Source organism: Drosophila elegans, unplaced genomic scaffold (genome assembly GCF_018152505.1).
Source record: "Drosophila elegans isolate 14027-0461.03 unplaced genomic scaffold, ASM1815250v1 contig_476, whole genome shotgun sequence".
Taxonomy (NCBI): Eukaryota; Metazoa; Arthropoda; class Insecta; order Diptera; family Drosophilidae; genus Drosophila; species Drosophila elegans.
Window position 1 is genome coordinate 2,440,282 of NW_024545863.1, and position 26,259 is coordinate 2,466,540.

Sequence of the window (26,259 nt, forward strand, 5' to 3'; positions counted from 1 at the left end):
TAGCAAAGCCAGCCTGCTCCACCGATCCGGTGCATGAATGAAGTTCACTAAAGGGGCAGACAGCATTTTTGTACCTGTCAGGCAGCCATAGAGTCGCATATGCATATTCCATTGTATTGGGACAATGAGACAGTTGCTGCGGTGCTATCCAATCCAAGCCAATCCAAGCCAATCCAATCCACGAAATTACCATCATTGGGAGGTGTTTGCAGTCGCACACCAAGCAAATATTATCATTTTCGACCGGATGCTGTAAGACTATTTACTATTTATAATGGTTAAAGATTGCTATTTTAAATAATAAACTAACTGCCAATGATTAATGATTAAATGTTAATAGACCAATGATCAAATGATCAATTTAAAAATATCTCGTTCTTTAAAATATCAAACAATCAACTTTAACACCTTATAAAATCAGAATAATATTCTGACTCATATCTATGAGCTGCAGAAAGAGCTGTCAATGTTATAAAATATAGAAACCAGTTCGTAAAACCGTGTCTCCATTGCCAACTATACTTTTAATCTGTGGCCCATTCAAACTGCCTTAAAAATGATTAAGAAGACATGTGCTAACTGGCTATTAACACAGTGTCTTCATGGTGCTAAAACCCATGGGATGCTAACTTCGTTTTCATAATTCACCCAAAGAGAAAGTACAAGGGTTTTCAGCAAGATGTGAACATCATTAGCTCGCTTCACTGTTTCTTAACAAGTTAGGCTTCTTAACTGCGTCGTGCTTAATCCCCCAGAGCTTGAGATTAATGGAAGCTAAGCCCACGGCCTCTTTAAGCGCGGATGTACTTCTTGTTCTTTCGTTATTATAAAAAGGTAGTGGCTTGCTAAATTTATTGAGGGTTTAGATTACCATAATGTGTGTTAGCTTGGCTTTTGTCTTCCGGCTCCGTCGACACTTTTACAATTCGAATGTCCCATTTCCACGAAAATTTGATTCGTTTTGCCGATCAGATTACTCATTTCAAGTTCAAAAAATCGAATGACGATGTTTTAATATGAATATCATTACTCTCACAAAAAGTATTTTGTAAGGGCATTATTAATGTCAGAAATATTGAGTATTAAGCTTGTACACACGATAATAATAATACCTACGTTTTACTTTAATTAACAATGTGCTTATGCTCACATTTAATTACTGTGTTTTTTTATTGCTATAGTAAGACCAAGTTCAGTTACCTGTATTAAAGCTTACTTATATAAACTATTGCCAAATCAGATTAATTTAGTTTATGCTTCTTCATAAAATTAAGTATACCCAAAGAACACCGGATACAAAACGAATAAACTAAATGTGTCAGCCAAATTTGTACGGTTTCATTTCAGCCATCCTCAAAAGCTCGAATTGCTGTTTGAGCCATTTTTAAATCAGTTTACCTTCTTAAGAATTCTTACGTTTATATAAGAGACTTATAAAAACCGTAAGACAAAGTGTGGCAATAAAGTTAGGTTGTGCAATATAAGCAAAATATTCTGTATATTTAGCAAATTTCGAATTAAAAACGGGGTACGTGCGTAATTTAAACAATTTCTGTTATAGCAAATCAGTTTTAGAATTTAAGTTTCAAGTTTGAGAGAATAAATTCACATGAACATATGTTAAAAAGATGTAAAAATATATTTTATGTGCCCACTGCTTTAAAATGCATGTAGTCCAACTCCATAAGAGTATAAAAACATACAAGTCATTGGACGAATAAAAAATGTGCAACATGCTGGCTGTAAAAAATATTACGTTATCAGCAAAAAAGCAAATTAACTATTAAAAGCATATAATAAACTGGCTTTGCTCGGCGTCAAATTACTTCTGCACAGGACTGACTTCAGCAAGTTACAGTTTAACAATTATGATTGCTATTATAAATTCAAATTTCTTTTACTGCTGAATGGCGAGTCACAAGACGACTGCATTGTTCTGGCCTCTTACATGTTCGTTTTGTTTTCCAGAGGCGGTTAAATCATTCTTCGTCCACTTTAATTGCTCCACAAAGTACAACTGCATTCCAGGCACAACAACTAAAAGTAACAACGATTCGATTTGGGACCAATGCACACCAAATAACCAAAAGATGCCTTGCTGGCGGACTGAACAATCACTTTGCCCAGATCAGTTTCGGTCCGGCCAAGAAATATATATACAATATATATATATAAACCATATAGGCGAGTGTGTGTGTGTGTGTGCACAGTTGCGGTCAGAAGAAAAGTACGGAGCGGATGGTAGATTTATAAGGTGGAAATTCAATCCGGTCTCGGCGAGAACGGGGAATACATCTCCTGGATGCTCACGTTATGTGGCTTCCCACCTATGTATCCACACAGAAGGAAAAAATATTATAATATGATAACCAATTTATTAAAAACTTATTTAATATCCTTAACATACTAAGAATGCAGACTAAGATGTTAATTTAGGCGTAGTCTTCCATTTTTTGTTTTAAATAAATAATATTGATAATAATAGACAAAGATATGTAAAAATATGTATTTGCAAAAACCTGAATTTTTTATAAAAATTTAAAAATTCACTAAAGAGCAGTGGTATTTGAACTAGGTTTGGTACTTGTTCTGCTTTATGAAGTTTTATTGCGTTTCCAGAATTTAAACCTCTTCCGTAATTATTAAAAACATTAAATTTATAGAAAAAATGTAAATAATATTCTTTCTGTGTACTTACCATGTACTACCTTTCTGACCGCAGCTGTACCCTTCCCGCAGCCAGGCCATTAACATTGCTTAATTGAATTAGATTCCGAATGCAGATTATGAGTAGCATCGCATGCTCACTCCGGGACAAGCCGAGTATGGCTCGTAGTTCGCAGAGTTTAGAACGAATTACGCCGCCACTTCTCAGGCTCCTACGATACCATGCAAATGAGTCTGCTCGTAATAAAGGCACACATTTTTTAAATCCTCCTTTATGACGCACGGCATAGCACTCAGGCTCGAAAATATCAAACCCTTGGATATTACTAAACGGCATACGGTTCACTGAACCTGAAATCTAATTAGCCAACTTTCCGTACAAAAGCGGTTTTTGTAATCTAATTCGATGGCGTCAGTGGCACTTGGCGAACCACGAAACATTTCTGCAGCCAAAACGACCAGAGTAAAGACTTGTACATTGGCCATTCGATTGCATTGGATTGGATTGCGCCGGTGCGGTATTGGTATTAAAGGCCAACAATTGTGGCATGTCCTAGTGACAGCCTCGCCGCAAAATGCACAAATGCACAAAATGCCCGTGCAATAACAGCCACAAGCGACTGCGATCGTCGTGCCAGTACCAGTACACAGTACCCAGTACCAGTACCCAGTACCAGTAACGTTGGTAACGTAGAAACGTAGGAGCTGCTGCTTCATTAGTTATGCATTAAGCATACGATATGTTGTACAACCCGGCTACAATGGCCAAAAGGGTACATGGCCTTTTTAATGGGCTTTAAATTGATCGGGGTGTTGCCATTAAAGTGCAGTTTTCCCGACGTGCCCGTCATAGTTTTCCAAATGATTGGTACTTATAGCAAAGATGCACGTAATACTTCATGAGATCCGCATGAAAACTGAAGTGCTCATCTTGTTTGCCTAAAAAGCTTAGAAGTGGTAATTAAGCGATAATTTTACTAAATGCAGCTTTCTCTTCGTTCAAGCGAGTTCTTTGGTTTTTTATCTTATATAATAAAACTAAATTACATTTTTAATCCTTAAATTATATAACGATTTTTTATTAGAATAATACTTTAAGAAAACTCTTAGTAAATTTTTAAAAATGTAATAACTTAGTTTCATTTAGTTTTGAAAACATTTAAAAATCATTTGTATTTTTCAACCAACTTATTTGTGAAAGTCTTAAGAATCGTTTGTCAGAAACCTTTAACAATAAAAAAAATATTTTCTAAGAGAAATAACTACATCGTTGTTTTATCGTTATTTCAAAAACAGGGGAAAATTTTAAACCGAAACTTTTTTTGAGTTTTTTCGTGTAGGTACCTTGAGAAAAATGCAAACTAAAAATAAAACAGTTGAAAATAAAATGTAATTAATTTTGACATTAGATTTTAATGAATTTGAATGGGTAGACATTGAAGTGTAACCAAGTTTCGGTGACGCAATCGGGTGCACCTTTCCTGTTTTCCCGCATTGGGCTGCTGCAGTCAATCTTTTTGTGGGATGTCCAGCTCCCTGTTAACTGCGTGCAATTCGTGGGGGTTCGTATGTCGCTTAAAAATTTTAATTGCCTTTGCGTGTTTAGAAAACTTACACGTACGTATGTTCTGCGTAGTTTAGCAGCTGACCAAATGCCACGGCAGCTTTCTAGTCGCTGCAGGGGATATGTCTGCAGCAGTATATTGAAGTCTATTTTCACACTTCCAGCACACGATCGCTAATGCTTATCGCAGCGGATTAAAATTGAAAGGAATTTACCGAGAAAGTAATCATTTATTAATACTAACGACTCTTGCACTGCCGAAAAAGATTTAAAAAAAACAAATGTTAAAACAACACCCAAACACCCACTTGCCAAAAAAATAGCAATATTATTATTCTAACTTTAAACTCTTGTTAAACAATTTTTTCCAAAACCTACTTAGAATTTAGAAATATAAATGAAGTTAGTAGTCTATAGATTTCTGACGGATATGAAGGCGATTCTCATCCTATATTTATAACCCTGGAAGTTTAAAATTTGTTAGGAAAAATCTTTGTTAATATAAAAAAGGGTTTTACCAAAGTGGCCTGTCGAATGTTTGGCGCTGATTTGCATCTAGACGGGACCACTCACGAACTGCCTTTTTTAGCAGATCCTTGGCCGACAATTCGGAATTCTTTCGTCTGTATTTCCGTATAAAATGTATATATGCACTTGCAGAGCCCAAGGAATTTAACTCCTGTTGTGACTCCGCACAACTTTCATTTCTCGACAGAGACTTTCGGTCTTTCCGCTGACTTTTTAGAGGACTTTTTCTTTTCGGTGCGCACTTCTTGGAGCGTTGGGAGGTTTTTGCAGACTGTCTCTGACGAGCATATGGCGACATTTTACATTCTTTGAAGCTATTTTTTATAGACTGCATATCAGTTTGACGCTTGAAAGAACTTTTCCTTTCCGGGTTGCAATTCCTGTTGCTTTGTGAGGCCTTTTTCGACTCCCTCTGACGAGCATATGGCGACATTTTACATTTTTCGGAACTTTCTTTTATCGATAGCAAACCAGACGGGCAAAGTGGTCCTTTTGTTAAGATCACAGGCTCCCTCTAATATAAAAATATTATTATAAAATTTTAAAATAATTTTTCATGCATTAAAAAACGGGGTTTTAGGATATTTTCTTATTTACCACGTCAAAGGGGTTTTCTCTTATCGACAGCCCATCATCAGCTTGATCTGGCATTTTATTCAATATAACAGACTCATTCTATATATTAGTAAAATATACGGTAGTAAGAACATTACAAAAAATCGGTTTAGGTTAAATTTGTATTTACCATATTGCAGGAGCTTTCCATTTTCCACTGCCGCTCAGATGATCGAGATGGCCTTTTTTTAATGACCGCAGACTCTTTCTAATAATATACAAAATATGTAGATCTTAAAAATGTGTTTACTATATTATTGGGGCATACCTTTTTCGTCTGCCGCTCATCTTCTCCTGGTGGACTCTTTTTAACGGCCACAGACTCTTTCTATAATGAAAAAAAATTGTAAAAATATGCAACATGTTTTAAGAATGTTAAAATTTAACCATAAAATTTTACCATATTTGTAAATATATCCTTTTCTTCAAGGGATAGCTGGTTCCACTGTTTAGCTCCAAACCGAACCATGTCCTGCGGGGAAATACCGCAGAATCGCTTCTTGTATACCATTAAAAAGTTCAGGTACCCGTTATTTGTTATGTGGGCTTCTTTTTGATGCTTGTAAATTGGTTTACAATGGGCTCGTCCTCGCTTTTTTCCCGCCATTTCATAGATTTGTGTAAAACAAAAATTTGGTCTATAAATGTTCCAAAATTATGTATCAACCGTCGCCAGCAAATTCAGATTTAGACTAACTGCCATTTGAACGACACGTTCAAATAAAATGTAAAATGACATTTAAGGTAAAGGGAAATGTAACTTGTTTTTATTTGAACCTTTTTGTCTGATTTGTATTATCTTAAAAATATTTCATAAAGGAAGTTTTTAATTGTATTGAAACACAACAACATAAAATTAAAATTTTTTTAAAATTTGTGACAAAACAAAAAGACATCCCTAAGCATTTCAGAAACAATGAAAAAATCTTAATCGTCGAGTTGAAACCAAAAAACAAAGCAACCATATGATTATTACTCATTCCATAGTGTGTAAAATACCAAAATGTATAAAAAGTGAACAAAAAGTTTAAAAATATAAAATCAATTAATTATGGCTTCATGTCATGCAGTTTGCACCGCCGGACTTATACACCTCCTACTTGGTATGTTAGTTTCGCACGCTGATAGCTGTTCACCTGCTCCGGACTTGGGCCAATGGATTTTCGTGGGAGCGCTCATGCTGATGGCTACAGATATTGCAATGTATCCGGAGCGTTATATGCATTTGCCCTACGCAATTCAGTTTCTGGTGGAGGTGATCGGATGTTTGGCTATTCTCGAGTTTTTTACGATCGTGGTGTGGTGCAAGCTGGAGTCCCTGATCCATCACACTATGCGGTTGGTGTCTTTATCCTTGGGGATGAGCGATGATGGATACCTGAACTGGGAGTATTGGCTTCTGTTGATCCCTACAGCGGCACTGGCTGGCGTTTTATTTTGTTTAATGAAGATGGCTGTAATACCACTCTTCGATTTAAAGTCGGTCTATAGAAAGCAAGTAACTCAAGTACAACTGGACATGAATGTTTACACGGACCTGGCTATTAAGCAAAAACAAAGATTGAGGAGGAAGAAGTATAATTTAAAGAAATCATAAGGTCTTAAAATATTATATATTCATTAATTATAGTCAATAATTTAAGTGTTAAAATTTTAAGTGTTATCTTTAAGGCTAATGCAATAAACAGTTTATGTACACAAGTGCGATTTTAATACAGATAAATACATGAAAATCCTAAAAGATATTTTAAATACACTTTTTATACATATATAAACCAACTACAAGCTTTAACGGTTTTAACAATTTAAATCTTCAGACGTTTTGCAGCACTTGCGAATGCGCATTACAGCACTGCCGCCAAAGAACAATCGATAGGACCAAACAGTGCTGCCCAGTTTCTGAAAATATCGAATAATAAAATCGATTTAGTTCCACCTCCAGCTCTATTTGTTGATATGAACAGCTGAATAATAATCATATTTGGTTAAAAACAATTATGCGATTTAACGCAGCCGCCTTATAGCGCCCGTGCCACGCCTACTGCGATGCGATTAGACGACAACGCCAAGGTGTCGCCACGAACCCAGCAACCGAGAGCCCAAGCCAAAAGTCCGGATTCCCGATCACCGAATACCCAGTAAATTCCGGGGAAAACACATTAAAAAGATGTCGACGGAGGAACATGTGTGGCGAGCGCATGTTGTTCGCCGATTACGGGAGCGCAATCGCAAGGAATGCGACAACTTCAAGGAGATCATCGAGCAAAGTAAGAATTTGAATTCGGGTCGCCGGGGCCAGCGGAGCCCCAGTTGCCCCCGCATTGCGCACCAGTTAACCTCCGAATCATCATCGTCTCTACTTCTACACATCATCTCATGGTCACATTCTTTAATTGCCTTGCAGACAACCGCCTGATCGACCATGTGGCCCAGCTCAAGGCGGACAACCTGAAGCTCTCCGTGGAAAACGAGCAGCTCCGCAGTGCGGTGTCAACAGGTGGCAGTGGCACTGGCTCCAACGTGGCCATTGCCACCCTGGAGAAGAAGCTGCTCAGCCAGCAGGAGGAGCTCACCGATTTGCACAAGCGCAAGGGCGAGAACTCCCAGATGATTGTGGACCTCAACCAGAAGATGGAGCAGCAGAGGATAATCATTTCCGAGAAGGAGCACAGGTAGTCACCGGGGATGTTCCGGATTTCATATTCGCCAGTAAAGTTTAAAAACAAATTTACATTTCCTAGAGATTTACAGAAACCGAATACTGATAAGGGTTTAAAACCAACTTTTTAAAAACTTACGGTTTTTAAAAATTTTAGAGATTTCACAACCATAAGGTGTCAGATTGGACAACAGTTTAACTAGTTAGTTTTCCATCTTATTTTTATTTTTCATGACCAATTTCTTTCCTGTTTAAAGTTAATTTTAAAATTGAACCAAAAATATATCGATTTTTAAAATCAGTAAGATTAGAGTTCAGAAACAGAGCAGAGCTTAATCAAATTGAGTTAAAAAATAAGTTAAAAAGTAGGTAAATAAATTTTAGCCACAGTATACTTTTAATTGCTTTGAGGACTCACTTTTTAATCACGACAGGTTTGATTTTTAAATTTTTCTTTTAAAGATTTAATATCCCGCAAAAAAATAATCATAAAATCATGGCGAATTTGTAAAGTGGAACATCCTAAGTGTCAACTCATATTGACTAAAATCACTAATATATCTATTTTTTAGCCTTACTGAGCAGCAAACGAATAACAATCGATTGCGGGCTGAAGTGCAACTCCTTCACTCGAGTTTAGAAGAACTTAAGAAACTCAACAACACCATGTTGGATGAGCATACAGCGCTTCAATTGGCATTTAGCTCACTGGAGGATAAATTGAGAGGAGTACAAGTAAGTGGTCCAGTTTCTATATATATTTAAACGATCACTTCGTCTTTGATTAAGTTGACTTTAAGCAATACACATGAAAAGTAAATTCCTGTAACTGCAAAATTGAGATAGTGAAATCAATAAATTATAAGTTTAATTGTAAGTGTAAGTCAGTTAAAATGCATTAATTAAAAATTGTAGTCATAGACAACGATCAATTAGTGGGTTTTCCTAAAAGTAGGTCAGAAAATAAATAAATTTACAAACTTTTGGAATAATAAAACATTTAAATGTATTAGTGCCAAAACGTTTTCGTGAATATTCGATAACATATCATTTTTACTAGGTAATTTTCAATGATCTTATTCTGGTTATCCATTGATCGTTTAATACTAAAAATAAATTAAATCTTCAGATTTGTATTTCGAAATTGTGTACAAAATATTTTTATTGGTACTTAACCTGAGGCTTCCGAATCCAATTGAAAAAGTTAGTTTGCATGGTATTTGTTTCGTGCATGCCGATAAATATATTGCAGATGGCTCGAATGGTTATGCCTCAAATAGACACGGCAAAAGCTTGCTATCTTTTCGAATTCAATCCAGTAGCATATTAGCGTTCGACGAGGAAAACAGCTCACAACGGCGCCAAATATTTGCAAATATTCTAATTATGAAAAAGCGTCTGCTAAAAAGCTTTTCGTTCTCTTGTGATTCACAGGATGAAAATCGACGATTACTGGAACGACTAATGCAATACAAGTCAAAGGATGCCGACAAGTTGAATGAGGAAAACGAAAGCATAATAAGGTAGGTTTTTTGAAAAAAAAAAACATCGTTATAACCCTATTATCATGCAAAACATAACGTTTAATATAACTTATCTCTTCGATCATTAATATACATGTACATAAATGCATTTTAGTAACCAGATAAGTACAGAGATACATACATATAAAATGGTTAATCGCGAGGCTTATCTAATGCTTATAAAAGAGTTTGATAAAAAAAATCCATGTAAACTGTTAACAAATACATACAAAATAATCGTTATTTCTACGGATAATGTAGCTTTTTGCTTTATTTTCTTAGCATCACATTTTGAAACAGGATAAGAGATATACAGATTCATATTGGCAATAACTTTTTTTAATAAATATAATTTTCAAATAGCGCCAAAGTTTACTTTTCAATTTTACAAATAAGGGAACAAGAAATTAAAAAAATTTTCACAAGATAAGTTCGCAAGAATAGAACTCTATAAAGTGTCCTTTATAATATATAATGAAATATGAATAACAATAATAGTAACTCGCGTTATTTAGTTGCAGGGCATGTATATTAGTTATTATCTTAATACCCGATTAGAGATTGCAGTGTCCATCCACCCGACCGCTGACCACCTAGTTGAGTTAACAAAAACCACTTTATTGCCCACCCACCAAACGTCATGCAAGCAAGTTAACCAAAAAATGCGGAGCACGGGAACTACCAATACGTAAAGGTTTACGGAAAACTACACAAACTGCATGTAATGAATATTTACCAATATTTTTTACTAACACTTTAACAAACGCCAAGGAGTAGAACACGGACCATTTAGACGAATATTATCGATTGTGTCATTCATTCTGATTTGCTCCTTTTATTTTGGTTTAATATAAATGTATAACCGTTTTCGAACATATCTAGAAAAAGACTGCCGTCAATTTTCAGGAAACGTTCGGCCAAACTGAAACGTGACCTGGAAGACGCGGTCCGTGAACCCGGCTCGTCCAGCAACACCTCGACATCGCCAGGCGCCGCATCCTTGCAGCGCAACTCCAGTCCCGCCCAGTTCGTTGGCGGTCTCATCGGCGACGAGGACTTCGACGAGGCCACCATTAACGGCGCCATGGAGGCCATAGGTCTCGATGATAATGAATATATTAGCGCTCGTTTTACAGCAGGCGAGGTTTGCGACAACACCCGGGCTTCCATTGACACCCTAAAGGCCACCGGCTATCTGGGCCAGGCCAATCCGACCAAGATCCTTATGAAATTCGAGGCCCACGAAAACGAGTCGCACGCGGTGCGCTGGAGCCCCGTGGAGCGGATGGTGGCCACCGGTGGCGCAGATCGCAAGGTCAAGCTTTGGGATATTGGCAAAAGTAAGTCATTTATCACGCCATTATTATTATTTATTTTTTTTTTTTTAAATTTATGCAATACAGTGCCTCAATAAGGTATTTTAAGATAACTATTGCTGTAAGAGTTTGACTAAATGCCTTATTAATAGTATTTTCTAATGATTCATTCGTTCAAACTGTTTGAAATTGCCAAAATGTTATTATGAATATTTTTAAAATGAATTAATTAGTACAAACTTACTAATTTACAATGTGTACTTTCAGATTCCACTGAACCACGCGCAATTTTAAGCGGCAGCAGTGCAGGAATCAATTCCGTAGATTTTGATTCAACAGGTGCCTACATATTGGGCACATCCAACGATTACGGGGCCAGAGTTTGGACGGTGATGGATAATCGCTTAAGAGTAAGTAAAATGTTTATTAATTCATAAAATACGGTAGAAAAGAAATACTGCAAGCGAATATTTAGCTAAATTATTAGTCTCCTGAGTTCTGTTTTATTTAAACGAAAGCGTAGCACAGCATTTTAATAAATTAAATTAAAGAATGGGTGAAAATGTTTGTTCAGTTTGGTCGACTAGTCTACACACTAGATAATTAAATAAATACAAATTTTTGTAATTTTGAGTAAAAAAAAACTTGTTTTCTAAGAATTTAAAAATGAAATAATACAAATGGATATTTACCCAAATTAATAGTTTTATCACCGCATTTAAACAAATTAAATTAAAGAATTGGCCGACTGGTATACTCACTAGATATTAAAAAAAATGTTATATAATTTTGAGTACTGCTCTGAAAACTTTTTTGAAATTATTAGTTAAACTTATTCGCTTGAAAACAAGTATTAGCATATATAGGGCATATATATACATAAAAGAAGTAATGAGTTCGTGCTAAACGGACATACTTCGTGCAATTAGTCTTGGCCAGAATGGGCCAAACAATACTTTCCTTTTCTATTGTTGCTTTAAGTAGATTAAAAAAACGACTTCTTTGATGCCTTGATTTATAAAGAATTTTCAGCCCTCGTGATATTCTCTTTTTTCGCCTTTGTTTACTCATGTTGGGTATGTATGTACGTGTATGCACACATTCATACCAATGTCAATGTTTATAAATAAATTTTGCATGTTTGCCGCTTTCTAACTAGGAAAAAAGGCGAAAAGTAAACAAGTCAACATTACAGAGACGCTGATGGCAAACAAAAGTGTTTACTGATATATGTAGTAAATAAAGCACTTTAACTATGATATATGCATATGGTGGTTCAGTCAGTGTTCTAGCTAAGAATGATTGGAGAAATGATTTTATGCCCTAACAGATTTCTTTAAAATGGTAACCCAAAATGGGGTTTACTCTGTTCAAAGTTATTTATTGCTTGTACTTCATCTTTTTTTATAGACAATAAGACGTTTTTTATAGTTTATTGTGTCTTTGTGTCTTTTGATTCACAATATATTTAAAGGATTTCTTACTTAAAACAAATATAACTATTTTGGTTTATTTAAATCAATCGAATCGAATTTGATACGTTTCTAAAAGAAGGGGCATTTAGACCCACTTAAGAACGTTTACTCTGGAGCCTTATCACATGAATCAATTTCAATTGACGGTCATAAATAAAAGCCGTCTATGAAAGCTTCGGGGGGAAACTGGCCAACGCATTGGCGGTTGGCCTGAATTGCAGCAGCATAATCTTTCGTAGCCGTAGCCCAAGGTTCATCTCTCGCCTGGTCAGGCCAGATCCGCAACTCCATCCATTTGTGCTGCACATCGTCAACATGCGAATGAACATACAAGTGCAGTTCTTCCTGCTTCTCGGCCAGCTTCTCGGCCAGCTTCATCCGTGTGATACACCGACTCTTCGCTTCTAACTGGTATTTCTGGATTGACATTTAAACGGTTCTTTTGCGCACAACTGGAAACTGTAACTGAAGAATAGCGCCGTCGAGCTGCGAGCTGCGAGCTGTGAGCTTTGAGCTGTGAGCTGTAATGCTGCAGCATTAAAATGAGCACACTGACTTGTACGGCCTCTGGCCACAATGCGATCAAACAGTCAACTGATTGCCAAGTTATTATCATTAATACTTGCGCCTTTTTTACTATTCATCCCAAGACTTTTCACACACCCCAAATCGCTACGAATTTATGCGGCAGAAACACAAATCTTTGCTGAGGATTTATTTTTCTTAGCTCAAAACAGCTTGTAAATTTCAAAGCCCTAATGATTTCTCTATTTGTTTACACGAAGAATTTATTTTGTAAACAGTTTACCCCAAGTTGCTTCCCAAATGTTTTGAAACTAAAAAAATAAATATTACAATCATTTATTCCGCCCAATAAAAATAATTGGCAACCATAATTAAACATTTCCGTTGCTAGTAAAAAAAATCAATCTTAGGCAAAAGCAATAATAAAATAGCTCAGCTAATGAACAATCGCTGTTCGATTTACATTTAAGATTTTTAAGTCGGGATATAAAAGTAAATTGGCTTCCTAACAATTTTAATTTTAATTGAATTAAGAAATTATTTTCTTTAGGGTCGCAATGCAAAGCGAAAGCAATAACTTAAGAGCATAAAAATAATTTACTTTATTACCAATCGTGGCTCGATCACATTAAAACTTTTTAGATAGATATAAAAGTAAATTGGCTTTTTGTGATGCTTATTGATTAATTGATTTTTATAGTGGCTCTCAGGTGTGATTGTTATTTATACTCCTGTCATATTAGGCCTCAGTAACTTGTCATCCGTTAAAAAAATGTTTTTCCTAATTTATGGCTCTCAAAAAGAGGACATTTCCTACCACGCAAGCATTCCGATAAAATGCGGAGTGGTGTGCAGAATTTCAAAGCCACCGGTTTTGTGGACAACACGTTTTCGTAGCCAAATAAACCGCAGGTTTGTCCAAGATTAGACTATTTAAGAGAACGTTTCCATCCATGTTATTAGTTAGAAACCGGCCTCTTGGCTGAAGCCGCTCTTCTCACGTTTATCACACTCTTCTCTCCCAACTCTCCGCTCTCGAATTCTCCACTTTGAGGTGGCTCCAGTCAAACATGTTTGAGCCATCACCGCTACTAGTGGTCTGCGCTGCGTTTCAAGCCACACTGCGCTGCGCGTACATTGACCGTTCGACTTGACCGGTTGCCGGTTGAAGATCGCATTTAGAGGCTCTTTAATTAAGAGAAAAAAAAACCGAGCCTAATACCCTATAGCCTATACCCCATACCCCATACCCCATACCTCAGGCCTATATAGACAGACGACTCGAAACGGCTTTAAATTAGCAATTAGTAAAAGACTTTTATTATTTGTTTAATAGGTTAAGCATTCCCTTTCTGCAGATTTATAGTTGCAGTTACTTAACTTTACTCCTATTTTTTAAGACCTGCTAGTAGACTTAATGTAACTACCACCGACCGTTTCCCCCCCCAAATCTTATAAATCAACAATCCCCAGGGAAGACATTTTTATCTTATCTGGTTTCTTGTTTCAACAATTAAGCATCTGCTTGCAAAGATAAATAATCGAGACATTACAGTTCCCTGTTTAAGCGAGAATCCACACTTTAGAGTGTCAATGACTTTAATTCATACACGGATTAGGCAAAAACCGAGAGCTCCAAAATATGTCCCACCATGCGACCTATGTCAATGAAATCTCTGCGGCAGTTATGCCCGGTGTTTTAGATCCTTGTTTATAATGCGGTAATTAAATGTGCACAGTCTCTTTGGACACTTTTTAATTGCACGTCGTTCTGGTGAAAGATACTTAGCTCGAGTAATTAGCCGGTTTCTAGTGGAGGCTACATATGCGATGCCAGAAAAGGTGTTGGCGGTCGTCGGTCTTCAGAAGCAAGTAGCTATTGTTATTCTTTTTGTTTTCCTACGCTACCCACTAAGATGCTGGGTCGAGATCTTTGTGAAACGATGTCTGCCCTATAACGCAATGCCGCGCTAACTGTATGTCTTGAATTCTTGCCCATTGAAGCACACGCTGACGGGTCACAGTGGCAAAGTAATGGCCGCCAAATATGTCCAAGAGCCCATTAAAGTGGTGACCGGAAGCCATGACCGCACTCTGAAGATATGGGATTTGCGCAGCATCGCCTGCATAGAGACGAAATTCGCCGGATCTAGTTGCAATGATCTCGTGACCACCGACAGCCTGGGTTCAACGATTATCAGCGGGCACTACGACAAGAAGATCCGTTTCTGGGACATACGTACCGAGAAGCAAGCTGATGATGTCCTAATGCCGGCCAAAATCACCTCTTTGGATTTGTCAAAGGGCAAGTTAACTAATTTTTGGCAATTCTAGTCACTTGTATAACATGTCAGTTCAACAGATTGCAATTACCTCATATGCTCTGTAAGAGACGATACTATTAAATTATTAGATTTACGCAAAAATCAAGTTATATCCACGTTTACGTAAGTCTATGCTTATCTGAATACTCAGAGCAACGAAATAATATAATACTTTACTTGAAACAGAAACGAACATTTTAAAATCAGCTGTGATTTTGCTCGGGCTTCGTTCAACTCGAGTGGCTTGAAGATTGCCTGTGGATCAGCGGATGGCGCCATATACATTTGGAATGTGAATGGTTTCCTAGAAGCCACTCTCAAGGGTCACAGGTGGGTCGTAAAAACTTAATAGTAGGGCGCTTCCCCAAGAGGAAGTACCTGTTAATGGCTTTGTTCATTCCACATCCTTAAATTCGTAATGCTATTAATGCTTTTTCTGCCAATGGCATCCCCTTGTTAACGTCCTTAAATTAACGCTAGTCTTGCTTTTAATCCACAGCACGGCAGTAAATGCGGTCAGTTGGAGCCCAAACAACAATATGCTGGCTTCCGTTGGAAAGAACAAACGATGCACCATATATTCGGAATCATAACCCAAAGCGTTAGTGTTGCCATAAACGTCAGTCAGTTCCATTTCACTGAAACGCTTATAGTCAGAGCTGTAATCAATAACACGGCCATGCGGAGTCTGCTGTATATAGTAAATTCGGTTGGCGAATGGTCAAGGTAAATCGCGTGCCGACTGTTTTAATAATTTTACTTGATTATTTTATTTATACTTGAAACGGATATAGTATACAAATTGTATCAATTCACATATTCATCTAAGTACATGTTTTCCTATTGTAAAAATAAAGTATATATATATATTGGGTTGCATATACGACCAATCTTACAGGAAATTGTTATTTCAACTTAATATTTATAGAGCAGCGGAGCGGAATTTATGCGCCCACAAAAGAATCTCAGCAAATGAATCGTTTTTGAATAGAAATTAAATTGGGGCATCTAGAACTAATACAGAACGGCCTTCAGTCTTCAGTTAAAAAAGAAAACCAGTTACCTTTTGCGACATCTTATTATATGCTTCTTTTCTCCTACCAGCACCTGTGGTTTCTTAGCCATAAATACGTGCACGCCGATTTAAGACAATAAAGCTCAGCCAGAAAAAACTTCTTATGCATCCTTCGAACGTGATGCATTTTAATTTCTGCATATGTGATCAATTCTTAGCACGAATGCTGTGCTGAACTGTTGCTGTTGTTGTTGCTTTTGCTTTTGCTGTGCCATTGGCGGCGAACACACATCCAATTATTTCGTGTGCTGACGGAGCACAATCGACACTGGGGAATCTCTAATTGAGCGAGGAAAATAACCACACCACGGCACCATCATTACAAATCTAACGTACATTCATTTTTATCGCCTTGCATGCATGCTTTAATTAAGAATCTTTTCAGATTATGCCTCAAAAAAAAACAACTACAATTTAGCGTTAAGTACCGCCAGCGATGTAAAATCTTTAGGCGCTGCTCTTAAGTACTCATACTCTCATACTGGTACTTGTAATGGTACCACTTGAAGTAGTGTCGTTGAAGGCGCATTGCTAAGTAAATTAATTGAGAGGAATCCAGTCGGAGTTGCAGTCATCTAGAGGAGTGGAGTGACGGCCAGACGATTGGACAGGACAGGACAGGACAGGAGTCACTTTCCCGTATGCAAGAGCGTTCCTCGAGCAGATAAAGATACAAATCTGCACGAAGCCTGTTTCCTGTTGTGCTGAGGGTGCATTTATTTGCATGATTCACACAAGCGCTGCTGCGGCTAACGATACTTATACAGCTGCTGGATCTTCGTACAGGTGTACGCCATCGCCATCACCATACACCATACACCAAACTCCAAACTCCAAACTGCAAACTTGAAACTCCATAATGAAGATGGAACGTCGAGTCGCTGGGAAAACTTACGAAAACAAGCACGACATTTGGACCTTTCTGCCTTTCAGCCTTTCAGCCAGCCTCTCTGCCCACATCGAAAAGTGAATCGCTGCCTTCCCTTCCTCGTTTTTTTGTGGCTTGGGATTAGGATTCGGATTCGGATTCGGATTCTGGCCATGGCGATGGCGATGGCGAGTGTGTCGTGCATTTTGGGCGACTCTAAGTGAGCATGTTCCTGGAAGCCCTCGAGTCGCTTTTTACAGTTGGATGCATTTAAAGTTTTATTGAAGTATAAATAATAATTCGCAGGTGTCTGCATTGCAACTCCAGTTCGCACAATTTGTTATGCGTGGGTAAAAGTCTGACTGCCTAAGACTTTTGTTCAACCATTCCCATACATGCATATGATGCTCCAAATGCAAGGAATAATAATTATAATTAATTCGAATTATTAGAAAGTTCATTTCCATATATGCAAAACCCGGTGAAATAGTTTTAGAAATTTGTTTATTATGTTCTCTAAACCCGTCCAAAAAAATAGGCACACACACACACACGGTATAAAATTCATTAAAAGTCTTAATGTTTAATAATAATAAAATGAGTTTCGTTCCATAAAATTAAAGGGGTCCAATGCAAACATTAAACTGAACATTGATATGTAATAAATTATAGTGCTTAACTAAACTAAGTCGCATTCGATACAGATACAGGTAGGGTGTTAATTCGAAAAAAGTAAATGTAATATGCATTAGTTTTTACAAATGTCAACCACTCAACTTCCGGAGTCACAAAAGAAGTTCAAGGCAGCTATAAGGGTCGAACTTCCTTTGCAAGTTGGGAATCTGTCTGAAGAATACACAAACCTAACACGATCGAGTGTTGTTTCAAAACGCCATGGCTGCAATGCAAACAATCTGAATTCTGAATGCTGAATTCTGAACTCTGAATTCCACCGAACGAACAAGACACATATAATTTCATTTTCTCTAAAATCGTGCACTGACTAGATGAGGCTAATAGCGGATGTTGGTTGTATCAGGACGACGGGTATTCGTATTCTTAGCTAATCGTAGTTAATTAGCATAACATTGCGTAAATATTGATTGCACCGTTTGAAGCTTAGACGTTATGTGTTAATATATAAGAATATGCGATTCTGTTTCTGTTTCTGCTTTTGTTTCTGTTTAGTAAGAATGCTGATACGGCTGCAGTTTCTGACGACGTTGGTAGCAATAGGTCCAGATCGCGATCACTGCCAACTGAGTTAGCAGGAAAATAGTGGCAGCCGTAATAAGACCTAATGACAAAAATAAATAAAAAAAAAAGAACGAATGGACTTGTCAGTAATATGTTCAGTTATTATTCAGGTATCTAGCTGACAAAGTGGTTCGTTTAAAAGTTTCTTTTGATCATAAAAGTGTACTTACCAATAGCGTTAACGCAAAATCCATGCCCCTCCTCGTTGGCCGTAAACGTGGTTTCATTTCCGTCATAATAATCTCCGTTTTCTTGCTTATCTTGCTTAAATCCGAATTTGTCAGTGATCTGAATGGATTGAACCAGCAGCATGTCGCTGGGAGCGGACTTCTTTGAAGTGTCTATATCGCGACGTGGTCTGGGATGATCATCTATTCGAGAACACGAAATATTTGGAGGCAAAGAGAAAAGTTTTAATTACTTTTGGTCATCAATTAAATGATTATTTTATTTAGCCTTTCCTAAGGATGATACATATTAAATATTTAAAAAGGAAAAGAAGGAAACTGTTCATCTTTTAATATAAAGAAATATTTAGATACGAAGAGATCTTTTGGTCATCAATTTTATGATGTTTTCATTTATAAAAACCTTATTTGGCCTACTGTAAGGATGATACATATTAAATATTGAAAATATCACTAAGTAACATAAGTAAATATTTAGTTGAAAAGTTTGAATGCACACATTTTTTGATTTTTTCATCTAGCCTTTTCTAAGCATGATTTTTTTTTTAGAAAAAATAACCCTTAAATTAAGAGTACAAACAATTTGTAATATTTTAACATACAATAAAAAAAAAAAACATTTAAATGCAAAGAGAAAAGTTGTAATACATTTTGGTCATAAATTTTATGATTTTTTTAAGTAAAAGTTAAAAGGAGGTTATGGAAAAATGTTATCTTTTAACAACAAGAAGTCTAAAATGATGACTTTCTTTTCATATTTCATGAATCTCTGTAGAAACTTTTTAAATATCAACTTACCTGTGGTGTTTAGCGATCTGCGTTTTCGGCCATAGGACAAGAGGGACCTAAACTCGCCACTGGTATCCTCCTGTTCGCACTGGACGGGCTCACAGCTGGGCATGCATGGCGTAACCAGGGCTCTGAACTGGACCACCTCGCTCGAGGGGAACTTGAAGGCATCGAAGTTGGAGAGCAGCACCTTGCCGGAAACCGAGCCCTTGTAAATTGGCCCCATTATGAAGTGGTCGGTGGGGCAGCCATTTGAATCAATTAAGGTAATTTCCGAGTTATCCACGCCATCCATGGCCACCAACTCCCGGATGAAGATCTCGTAGGGACTCTGCTCGTCAACAATCTCGAACTTGAGCGCGAGGGGGTCGCCAACCTCGGCGGAGCGCATCATATCGGAGCCATCCCGTGAGGTGATCCGCATGATGACGTTGGGTGACTCCACAATTACCTCCTCGGAAAGTGCCGGCATGATGTCCCCGCGCACGTCCAGGTCGACGCCATTGCTCACCGACTTGTTGGCCAGGTCGTACTGACAGGCCAAGGCCAAGCCCAAGTCGGAGGATGTCACAATCATGTCGTGGTGCTGGATAATTATGTCGTTCACATAGCGGCCGGCCGTGCTCTGCCGCACATTGCACTCCAGATCGTGATAGTTCATCCGCAGCTCAAAGTCCAGGGCACTCTTCACATCCACCGAGCAGGACTTGGGCGATCCCTTGGCGTACACCTTGCCGCTGAACAGCTTGGAGGTGCGGATACGTGCCAGCATATCGCCACCGCCGCACTCGATGGTTACGTTGTAGCAGGAAGTCAGCTCATAGGTCGACGCCTCGGGAACCTCCAAGAAGGGTTCCTGCACATCGGCCAAAGTGGCACGACTGTGATGGGACAGTCTGCAGACCATGTCCCCCGTGTCATTGTAGTCGTACGAGTGGCACCTTAAAAGAAATTATCGAGTATACAAATAGAAAGGGGGCTTATATGATCACACAATAAAATGACACAAGAATTGAACTCGGGCAAGCCGAAGTCCACATACCCTTGCAAAGTTTATACACCCTATTACAAAAATTAAGTATGCTATAAGTCGACTACATTTTGATTTTTATGCGCATATGTTTAAAAACAATGAAGCTTTTATAATTTTTCATTAAACTTGCATGTTATTCATTTCTTGTAAAATAAAAAATTGTAATTCCTAAATAGCAAACTATTGCTATTCGTATAAATTAAAAAGTTATATTATTTTTTATTTAGTATTTGATTGTTCTATGGAAGCTATATGACCGATCGACCGATCCGAACTAGAAAGAAAAAAGATGCTGATCAAGAAGAGGAGACATTTCCTACCCTATAAATTATATATATTTGTGAAATTATATATATATTAGTGATCAGCATCTCACCGTGTTGCAAACTTTTAGCTGAAATTAGAGAAGCAATAACTGCTATCACACACCAATTAATGCATTAAATTTTGTTGTCTATGTTTATAGTTTTATTGATAAGTAAGACATGCTACTCACCTATAGGGCGAATTAAGGCACAGCTCCCGGCACTCATCAATGCTGCTGACTTCTTGATAAACCGAGTCCACAGTCTTTAGAATGCGACCACGCAGACGTTTGAATTCGCACAGCTTATTGGGTTCATCGACACAGTGATTTTCAAGGTAATCGGTCCCTTCGCTCGTCTGGAAGGCACTGGAGCCGGCTAACGTCAAGCGATCCAGCTCACTTAGCTCGCAGGCACCAGAGACACGATCATAGTTGGCAGATCTATGTGGCACATAAAAAAGGAGAATAAAAAAGGGATCACTTTAATTGGCACTCAGCTCTGCAGGTGTAAGGATGGAATAAATATTGAGGTTCTTAAATTAATTACCAACGGGGCGGTTCGGGCGAAAACAAATAAATAACAAAGGAACACCATATAGAACTTTTAGAATTCGACCAATATATTTGTGTAATAAGAAAAACGCAAGTTTTAGCCCTAAAGCCAGTAAAAATCAAGGGGGTTAAGAAAATTATATGGGCTACATAAATATTTCGTATTCCCAGCTGTAGGGTATTCAATTACCACTTAAGTTTAGATGTGTGACCTGAGTATTGGAGCACCCAAAAATATAGTGACATTTTTGGATGGTAATTTATTCGAAACAGTCGAAACAGATAGAACATTTCGCACTATGACACTAAAAAGTGAGCTCTTACCTGCATGTGAATTCGGTTTCACCTAGGCAAAGTTCAAAGCACTCGCGTCTTGACGCCACCGACACGGTACGCTTAACTTCCGTCTTGAGCTTATAGTTTTGCACACGATCGACGTACCAGGCTCGCGAACAGGGCTTCACGGAGAGGCATGATTTTTGGGCATAGATAGTGAATACGGGGAACTGCGACTTGGTTAGGGCACCTTTTTTTGTAACGATTGCGATTAAAATGTGAGGTAGTTTGTTTAGCGTCGTAAGTAGCTTACCCGGTAATTGATCGGCATGTGCTGAAAAGAGCACGCAAAGTCCCGTCTCATAGTTGACTGACTGGCAGGTTTTGTTCTTCCTACAGGTGTCTAGGCAATCGGTGAGCATTAGTGTGCCCGGCTGGGAGTCCATCAGTTTCTCGGGAGCCGAGAAGACATATCTGCCGAGAGACTTATTGAATAATTTCCCACTCATAAGCCATCACTATCACTACTATTACTTACCCTGTCACAATTTCAAAGCCCACAAGCTCAGGATTGCAATCGATTGGCGCATTATCATAGTAGACATTATCCTCATCGGAACCCAAGGGGCTGGACGAATCCGAACTGGCCGACAAGTCGAAGTTTGAATTCCGGGTCTCGACTGTTTCAATGGGCTTCTCCGTCTTATTGATCTCGGTGGGTTTCTCCTTCAAACTGGGCACTTCTGTCTGGGTCTCAATCTCATCGGAAGCAATAATCTTACTGGCATTCGGAAGTGCTGCGGTCACAGATTCCACAGCTTGTCTTCGGATACGCAGATGTTCCTTGGCCGTGGCCACACTGTATAGCATCAAGGCTAGGAAAAGGTGTCTTAAAAGGTTGATCTTGGCCATCTTTAGAGTATCACTGGGGCCTGCAAAAGATGTTATACATTTATAAACTTAAATAGAGCAAAACAGTACTCAAAGAGTATCAATAAGAGAATGTGTTTTACATTAATTATTATTAAAACAATTTCATCTTAGAAATGTTAACAATTTCATATTGAAATCTTTAAAACATAGCATAATAACATAAAAAGAGTATCTTTAATAATATTTTTTAATAAGCTAATACAAATATAAATTCCCCTAAATCACTAATATCAGCCTAACAAGTTTAATTTTACAAGGACGTAATCGTTAAGTTTATCGCAAGACTTTATTTATAAAGCGCGGTAAATTGAGTACGCAGATACTGTCTCAATCTTTTTAAATTAATTTGTTTGCCATGAGGCGTAACGCAAATTATGAAGTCCCTGGGGAAAGACGATAAAACGGAAAACAATATCACGGGCAGTAACTCCGTTGGAGGAAACCTGCAGCTCACGTCGATGACCCCGTGCACTATTCACCACTATTCGCTTGGAGTTTTCTGGTTCGCTGGGCTAAACTCTTGCGCAACTGCCAAGTTAATGGGCATCGCTTATGATTGACGGTTGCGCTGGAATAGACCATCAAGGGGTCATGAGCTCTAATTTTTCGCCCAACTCCAACCAAGTACCATGTAGAACTCGTTTGGCGCGGTCAGTGCTTCTCTGCTTTTCATCCAGAATCCAAACGGCAGGGCAAACAATTTGTGAAATTAATAATACATACAAATACTTGATTCGGGACAACAATTCAATTATCGAAAAGAATATTATTGGATTTTTGAGCAAGGAAGGTAATTGCTATGGGCGAATATCTCGTTAGGAACCTCACTTGAAGCATGACTGATTAGCATTATAACTGTATTTCAATAGATTACACATACATATATATTCAGAGACGGACTTATTAAATTCAACCGTTATTCCATATGAATTCTCATGAATAGCCATGTGTGCAGAAAACAACAAAAAATTGGTCGGTAATAGATACGGGGATGGGTACGTAGGTAGAGGTAGGTACATAGGTAGTTAGGTAGTTAGGTAGGTGTTGTATAAGAAACGCATGGCTGCGCACCAGACGCACCAGACACACTAATCCGCTGCGGCGACGTCTCGATCTCTTCTACTATATTATAAGATGGTACATGGTAGATGGCCAGGCCATACCGTTAATATGTATGATTCATAAACCCTGCATTGGTCAAAACGAGCCGTAACTTAATTAGAGATAAAATGCTTGAAAGACTTTTGAATCTATGTTTGTTTTCCCCTCCACATTTGATTCTCGCTTTGGGAATGGCTTTTGAATGTATGAAAATTTCGAGGTCTGGTGCACATGGCTCATATGCCAGCACCATCACCATCAGCAGCACCAGCAATGCCATGTAAAGAATGGCCACTCAGGAAGCTGCATTATAACGAGTCCATGACCATGTTATTGTACAAAAATCTTGTAGAAAGCGGCAGAAGAATTGGGTCAATGATTATCGTCAAAAAGTTGTTTTGCCGAGCATAGACATATGTATTGGGTTGCTGCTGCGCCCGCAGCGATCAGGTTGAACCCAGAGCCAGAGCCAAAGTCAAAGCCAAACCGAAACCCAAACCCAATCCCAAACCCAAACCCACAGTCAAAACCAAAAAAGACAACCGGTATGGACACCCGAAGGAAATAGCACCGCCTAACTGTGTCGCTGATCACAATCGATTAGTGCGAGCAGTCGTTTATTGCCTAAATTACTGTTAAATGATGGTCTTTTTTTGGGGCCAAGAAATCCGGATTCCATAAAAACGTTTACATACCTCAAATAGTTGGCATGTTGGGAAAACAAATGTGTAAAAGATGGTTTTTTGTACACACATCACACGCATGAGGATGAAAAGAGTTGCTAAGTACTAAAGAACATCTAACTTATTATTTCCATGTAATACCTTTCTGTATAAATGATATTTTTATCGGGACTAAGATCTTAAAATTCAAAAGATGAAATAGAAATTTTGTGATTGTGATGATTTCTTTTCGAGTTTTATTAACTTATGAAAACTTTTTAGTTAAGACTTCAAAATTCAGTAATTGGAATAGAAATTTGGTGTACAAAGAATTTTTCTTTTCACATTTTTTTTAGTTATCTTCAAAACTACTGTTGTAATAAGCCTATTTGGCAATTTAAATTTTAACCAATAATAAGCAAAAAAATAAGAAATATATCATTATTATTATTCAAAATTACTGGTGGCAAATTTTTTGTTATAACCAATAAGGATAATGAAAAGAGGATTAAATTCATATATTTTAAGACTCGCTTTTAATATGAAAATACTTCTCTATTTTAGTGCACTCGACATCTGGAACGACTTTAGTCAATAAAGTGCTCTGAAAATATGCACGACATTAAACAATCAATCAATCAATCAATCAATCAGATAAACACATCACAATATCGCTTATGGGATCACTGTTTCGGCCAATCAGCACTTGTAAACTGTTTAGCACTTTCGAACTTTTTCTTTCATTTTACTAGGTTTTATGGCTCTTTTAGCCTTAATAGCTCTTTTTTATTTCCAAAAGTGACTACACCCATTCTGACCGACTTCAATTCCATTCACATTCAGCCTATTTCCAGATGCATGATGTAATTAAAAGATCTACCAGCCAGCCAGCCGAAAAGTCAATAGAAATCAGAATTTCAAGGGGAAACGCCGCCAAAAAAAAAAGAACTTTCACCATTCTGAATGTGTTAATGACTTCATTTCTTCGGTCGCTTAAATGTTGCTTTATTTAACGGTAGATATCACACTGTTAAATCAAATTCCAATTTGGCGAAATTTTGAATATGCTCAATTACAGATTCGTGGGATAATCGAGCGTCTAACGAACTACTACTGTGTTAATGTCCAGCATTTAGGCTCCTATGGTTTTTTGCCATTTCTGGCTATTAGTCTTGCATACATTATGTGAAATATTTGCTCCATTATGGCCAAGAAGACCCTGCCATCACAGCCATTCCAAAACGGACGTCCTAATGTTCGCTAATGTTTTGACGGAAGCTGCAGACTACGTCTGCTGGTGTCTTGAAGAACAAAACACGGAGGAATGGATTACAATGGAATGGGACGGACTTTTGCATTTTACACAATTTCTTCTCATGTCGTGCGTTTTTGCACCAGCAGCAGCAGAAGCAGCAGTCTCTTTTCCTTTATTCTTGCAGTTCACTTATTCAGAATGATTGTCCCCGGTTTTTCAATGCTGGCCAAAGTCATCCGTCAGCTTGATCACTGCCGTTTAAATAAACCGGTTAACATTTTTTGTTCAGATTTTTCTTAGTTATTCTTCAGTTAGTGCAGCGGTTCGATTTGTGGTTAAAAACTAAGCGAAATATTATGTATCTGTTCCCGCCATGGGCCTATCAAATAATGCCAAATGATCGTGCATTTCGTTAAAATTCAACTTAAACTTGCCCCTGGCAACTTATACTTTTGCCGAACAACAATTACCTAATTAAGAAAGTTATTTTCTACCGCCTATCCCGAGAATTTCAGCTTAGTCACACTGAAACAAAACACTTTCGCAGCCCAAGAAACACACTGTTCACACACTCTGGGGGGACAAAGGAAACGCCGAACTTGACCATTCGATGGTCGCCGCAGAACTGAAGTCTTCAATGCCGCCGAGTGACTTGTTATAAAAATTAGATAAAGAAGTTCTGTAGAAGGAGAGGGCGGAAAAGAGCGAGAGAAGCGAAGACCGAGCAACCTGAGTCTGGAATTCTTACAAAAGAAAGTCTTGGGGCT

The 26,259-nt window shown here is 37.9% G+C and overlaps 4 protein-coding genes across 8 annotated transcripts; 2 read left to right on the top strand and 2 right to left on the bottom strand.

The window, feature by feature from the left end:
- Positions 1-4,559: 4,559 nt before the first annotated feature.
- LOC108148524 (protamine-like protein 99C) lies at positions 4,560-6,073 on the bottom strand. The gene is made up of 6 exons (XM_017275562.2): positions 5,775-6,073; positions 5,643-5,702; positions 5,505-5,582; positions 5,357-5,434; positions 4,750-5,273; positions 4,560-4,693 (listed from the first exon to the last, which is right to left on the bottom strand). The coding sequence occupies exons 1-6, from the start codon at positions 5,979-5,981 to the stop codon at positions 4,675-4,677; spliced, it is 966 nt and encodes a 321-aa protein (XP_017131051.1). The 5' UTR covers positions 5,982-6,073; the 3' UTR covers positions 4,560-4,674.
- Positions 6,074-6,327: 254 nt separating this feature from the next.
- On the top strand, positions 6,328-7,075 carry LOC108148579. Its single transcript, XM_017275626.2, has one exon. It carries the CDS (start codon positions 6,426-6,428, stop codon positions 6,969-6,971), a length of 546 nt encoding a protein of 181 aa, XP_017131115.1. The 5' UTR covers positions 6,328-6,425; the 3' UTR covers positions 6,972-7,075.
- Positions 7,076-7,310: 235 nt separating this feature from the next.
- Positions 7,311-16,091, top strand: LOC108148838 (autophagy-related protein 16). Of its 5 annotated transcripts, none has more exons than XM_017276105.1 (10): positions 7,311-7,641; positions 7,779-8,046; positions 8,606-8,768; positions 9,468-9,556; positions 10,439-10,896; positions 11,140-11,282; positions 14,877-15,177; positions 15,235-15,319; positions 15,383-15,526; positions 15,696-16,091. In XM_017276105.1, exons 1-10 carry the CDS (start codon positions 7,542-7,544, stop codon positions 15,787-15,789), a joined length of 1,845 nt encoding a protein of 614 aa, XP_017131594.1. In that variant the 5' UTR covers positions 7,311-7,541; the 3' UTR covers positions 15,790-16,091. The 5 variants fall into 5 exon arrangements, with proteins under 5 accessions (XP_017131594.1, XP_017131595.1, XP_017131596.1 ...); XM_017276106.1 differs by having other exon boundaries at positions 10,463-10,896; XM_017276107.2 differs by lacking the exons at positions 7,311-7,641; positions 7,779-8,046; positions 8,606-8,768 and adding an exon at positions 8,822-8,906.
- Positions 16,092-17,702: 1,611 nt separating this feature from the next.
- LOC108148837 lies at positions 17,703-26,123 on the bottom strand. The gene is made up of 8 exons (XM_017276104.2): positions 25,963-26,123; positions 22,080-22,473; positions 21,855-22,015; positions 21,590-21,791; positions 20,903-21,154; positions 19,383-20,314; positions 18,567-18,767; positions 17,703-18,436 (listed from the first exon to the last, which is right to left on the bottom strand). The coding sequence occupies exons 2-8, from the start codon at positions 22,451-22,453 to the stop codon at positions 18,324-18,326; spliced, it is 2,235 nt and encodes a 744-aa protein (XP_017131593.1). The 5' UTR covers positions 22,454-22,473; positions 25,963-26,123; the 3' UTR covers positions 17,703-18,323.
- Positions 26,124-26,259: the final 136 nt, after the last annotated feature.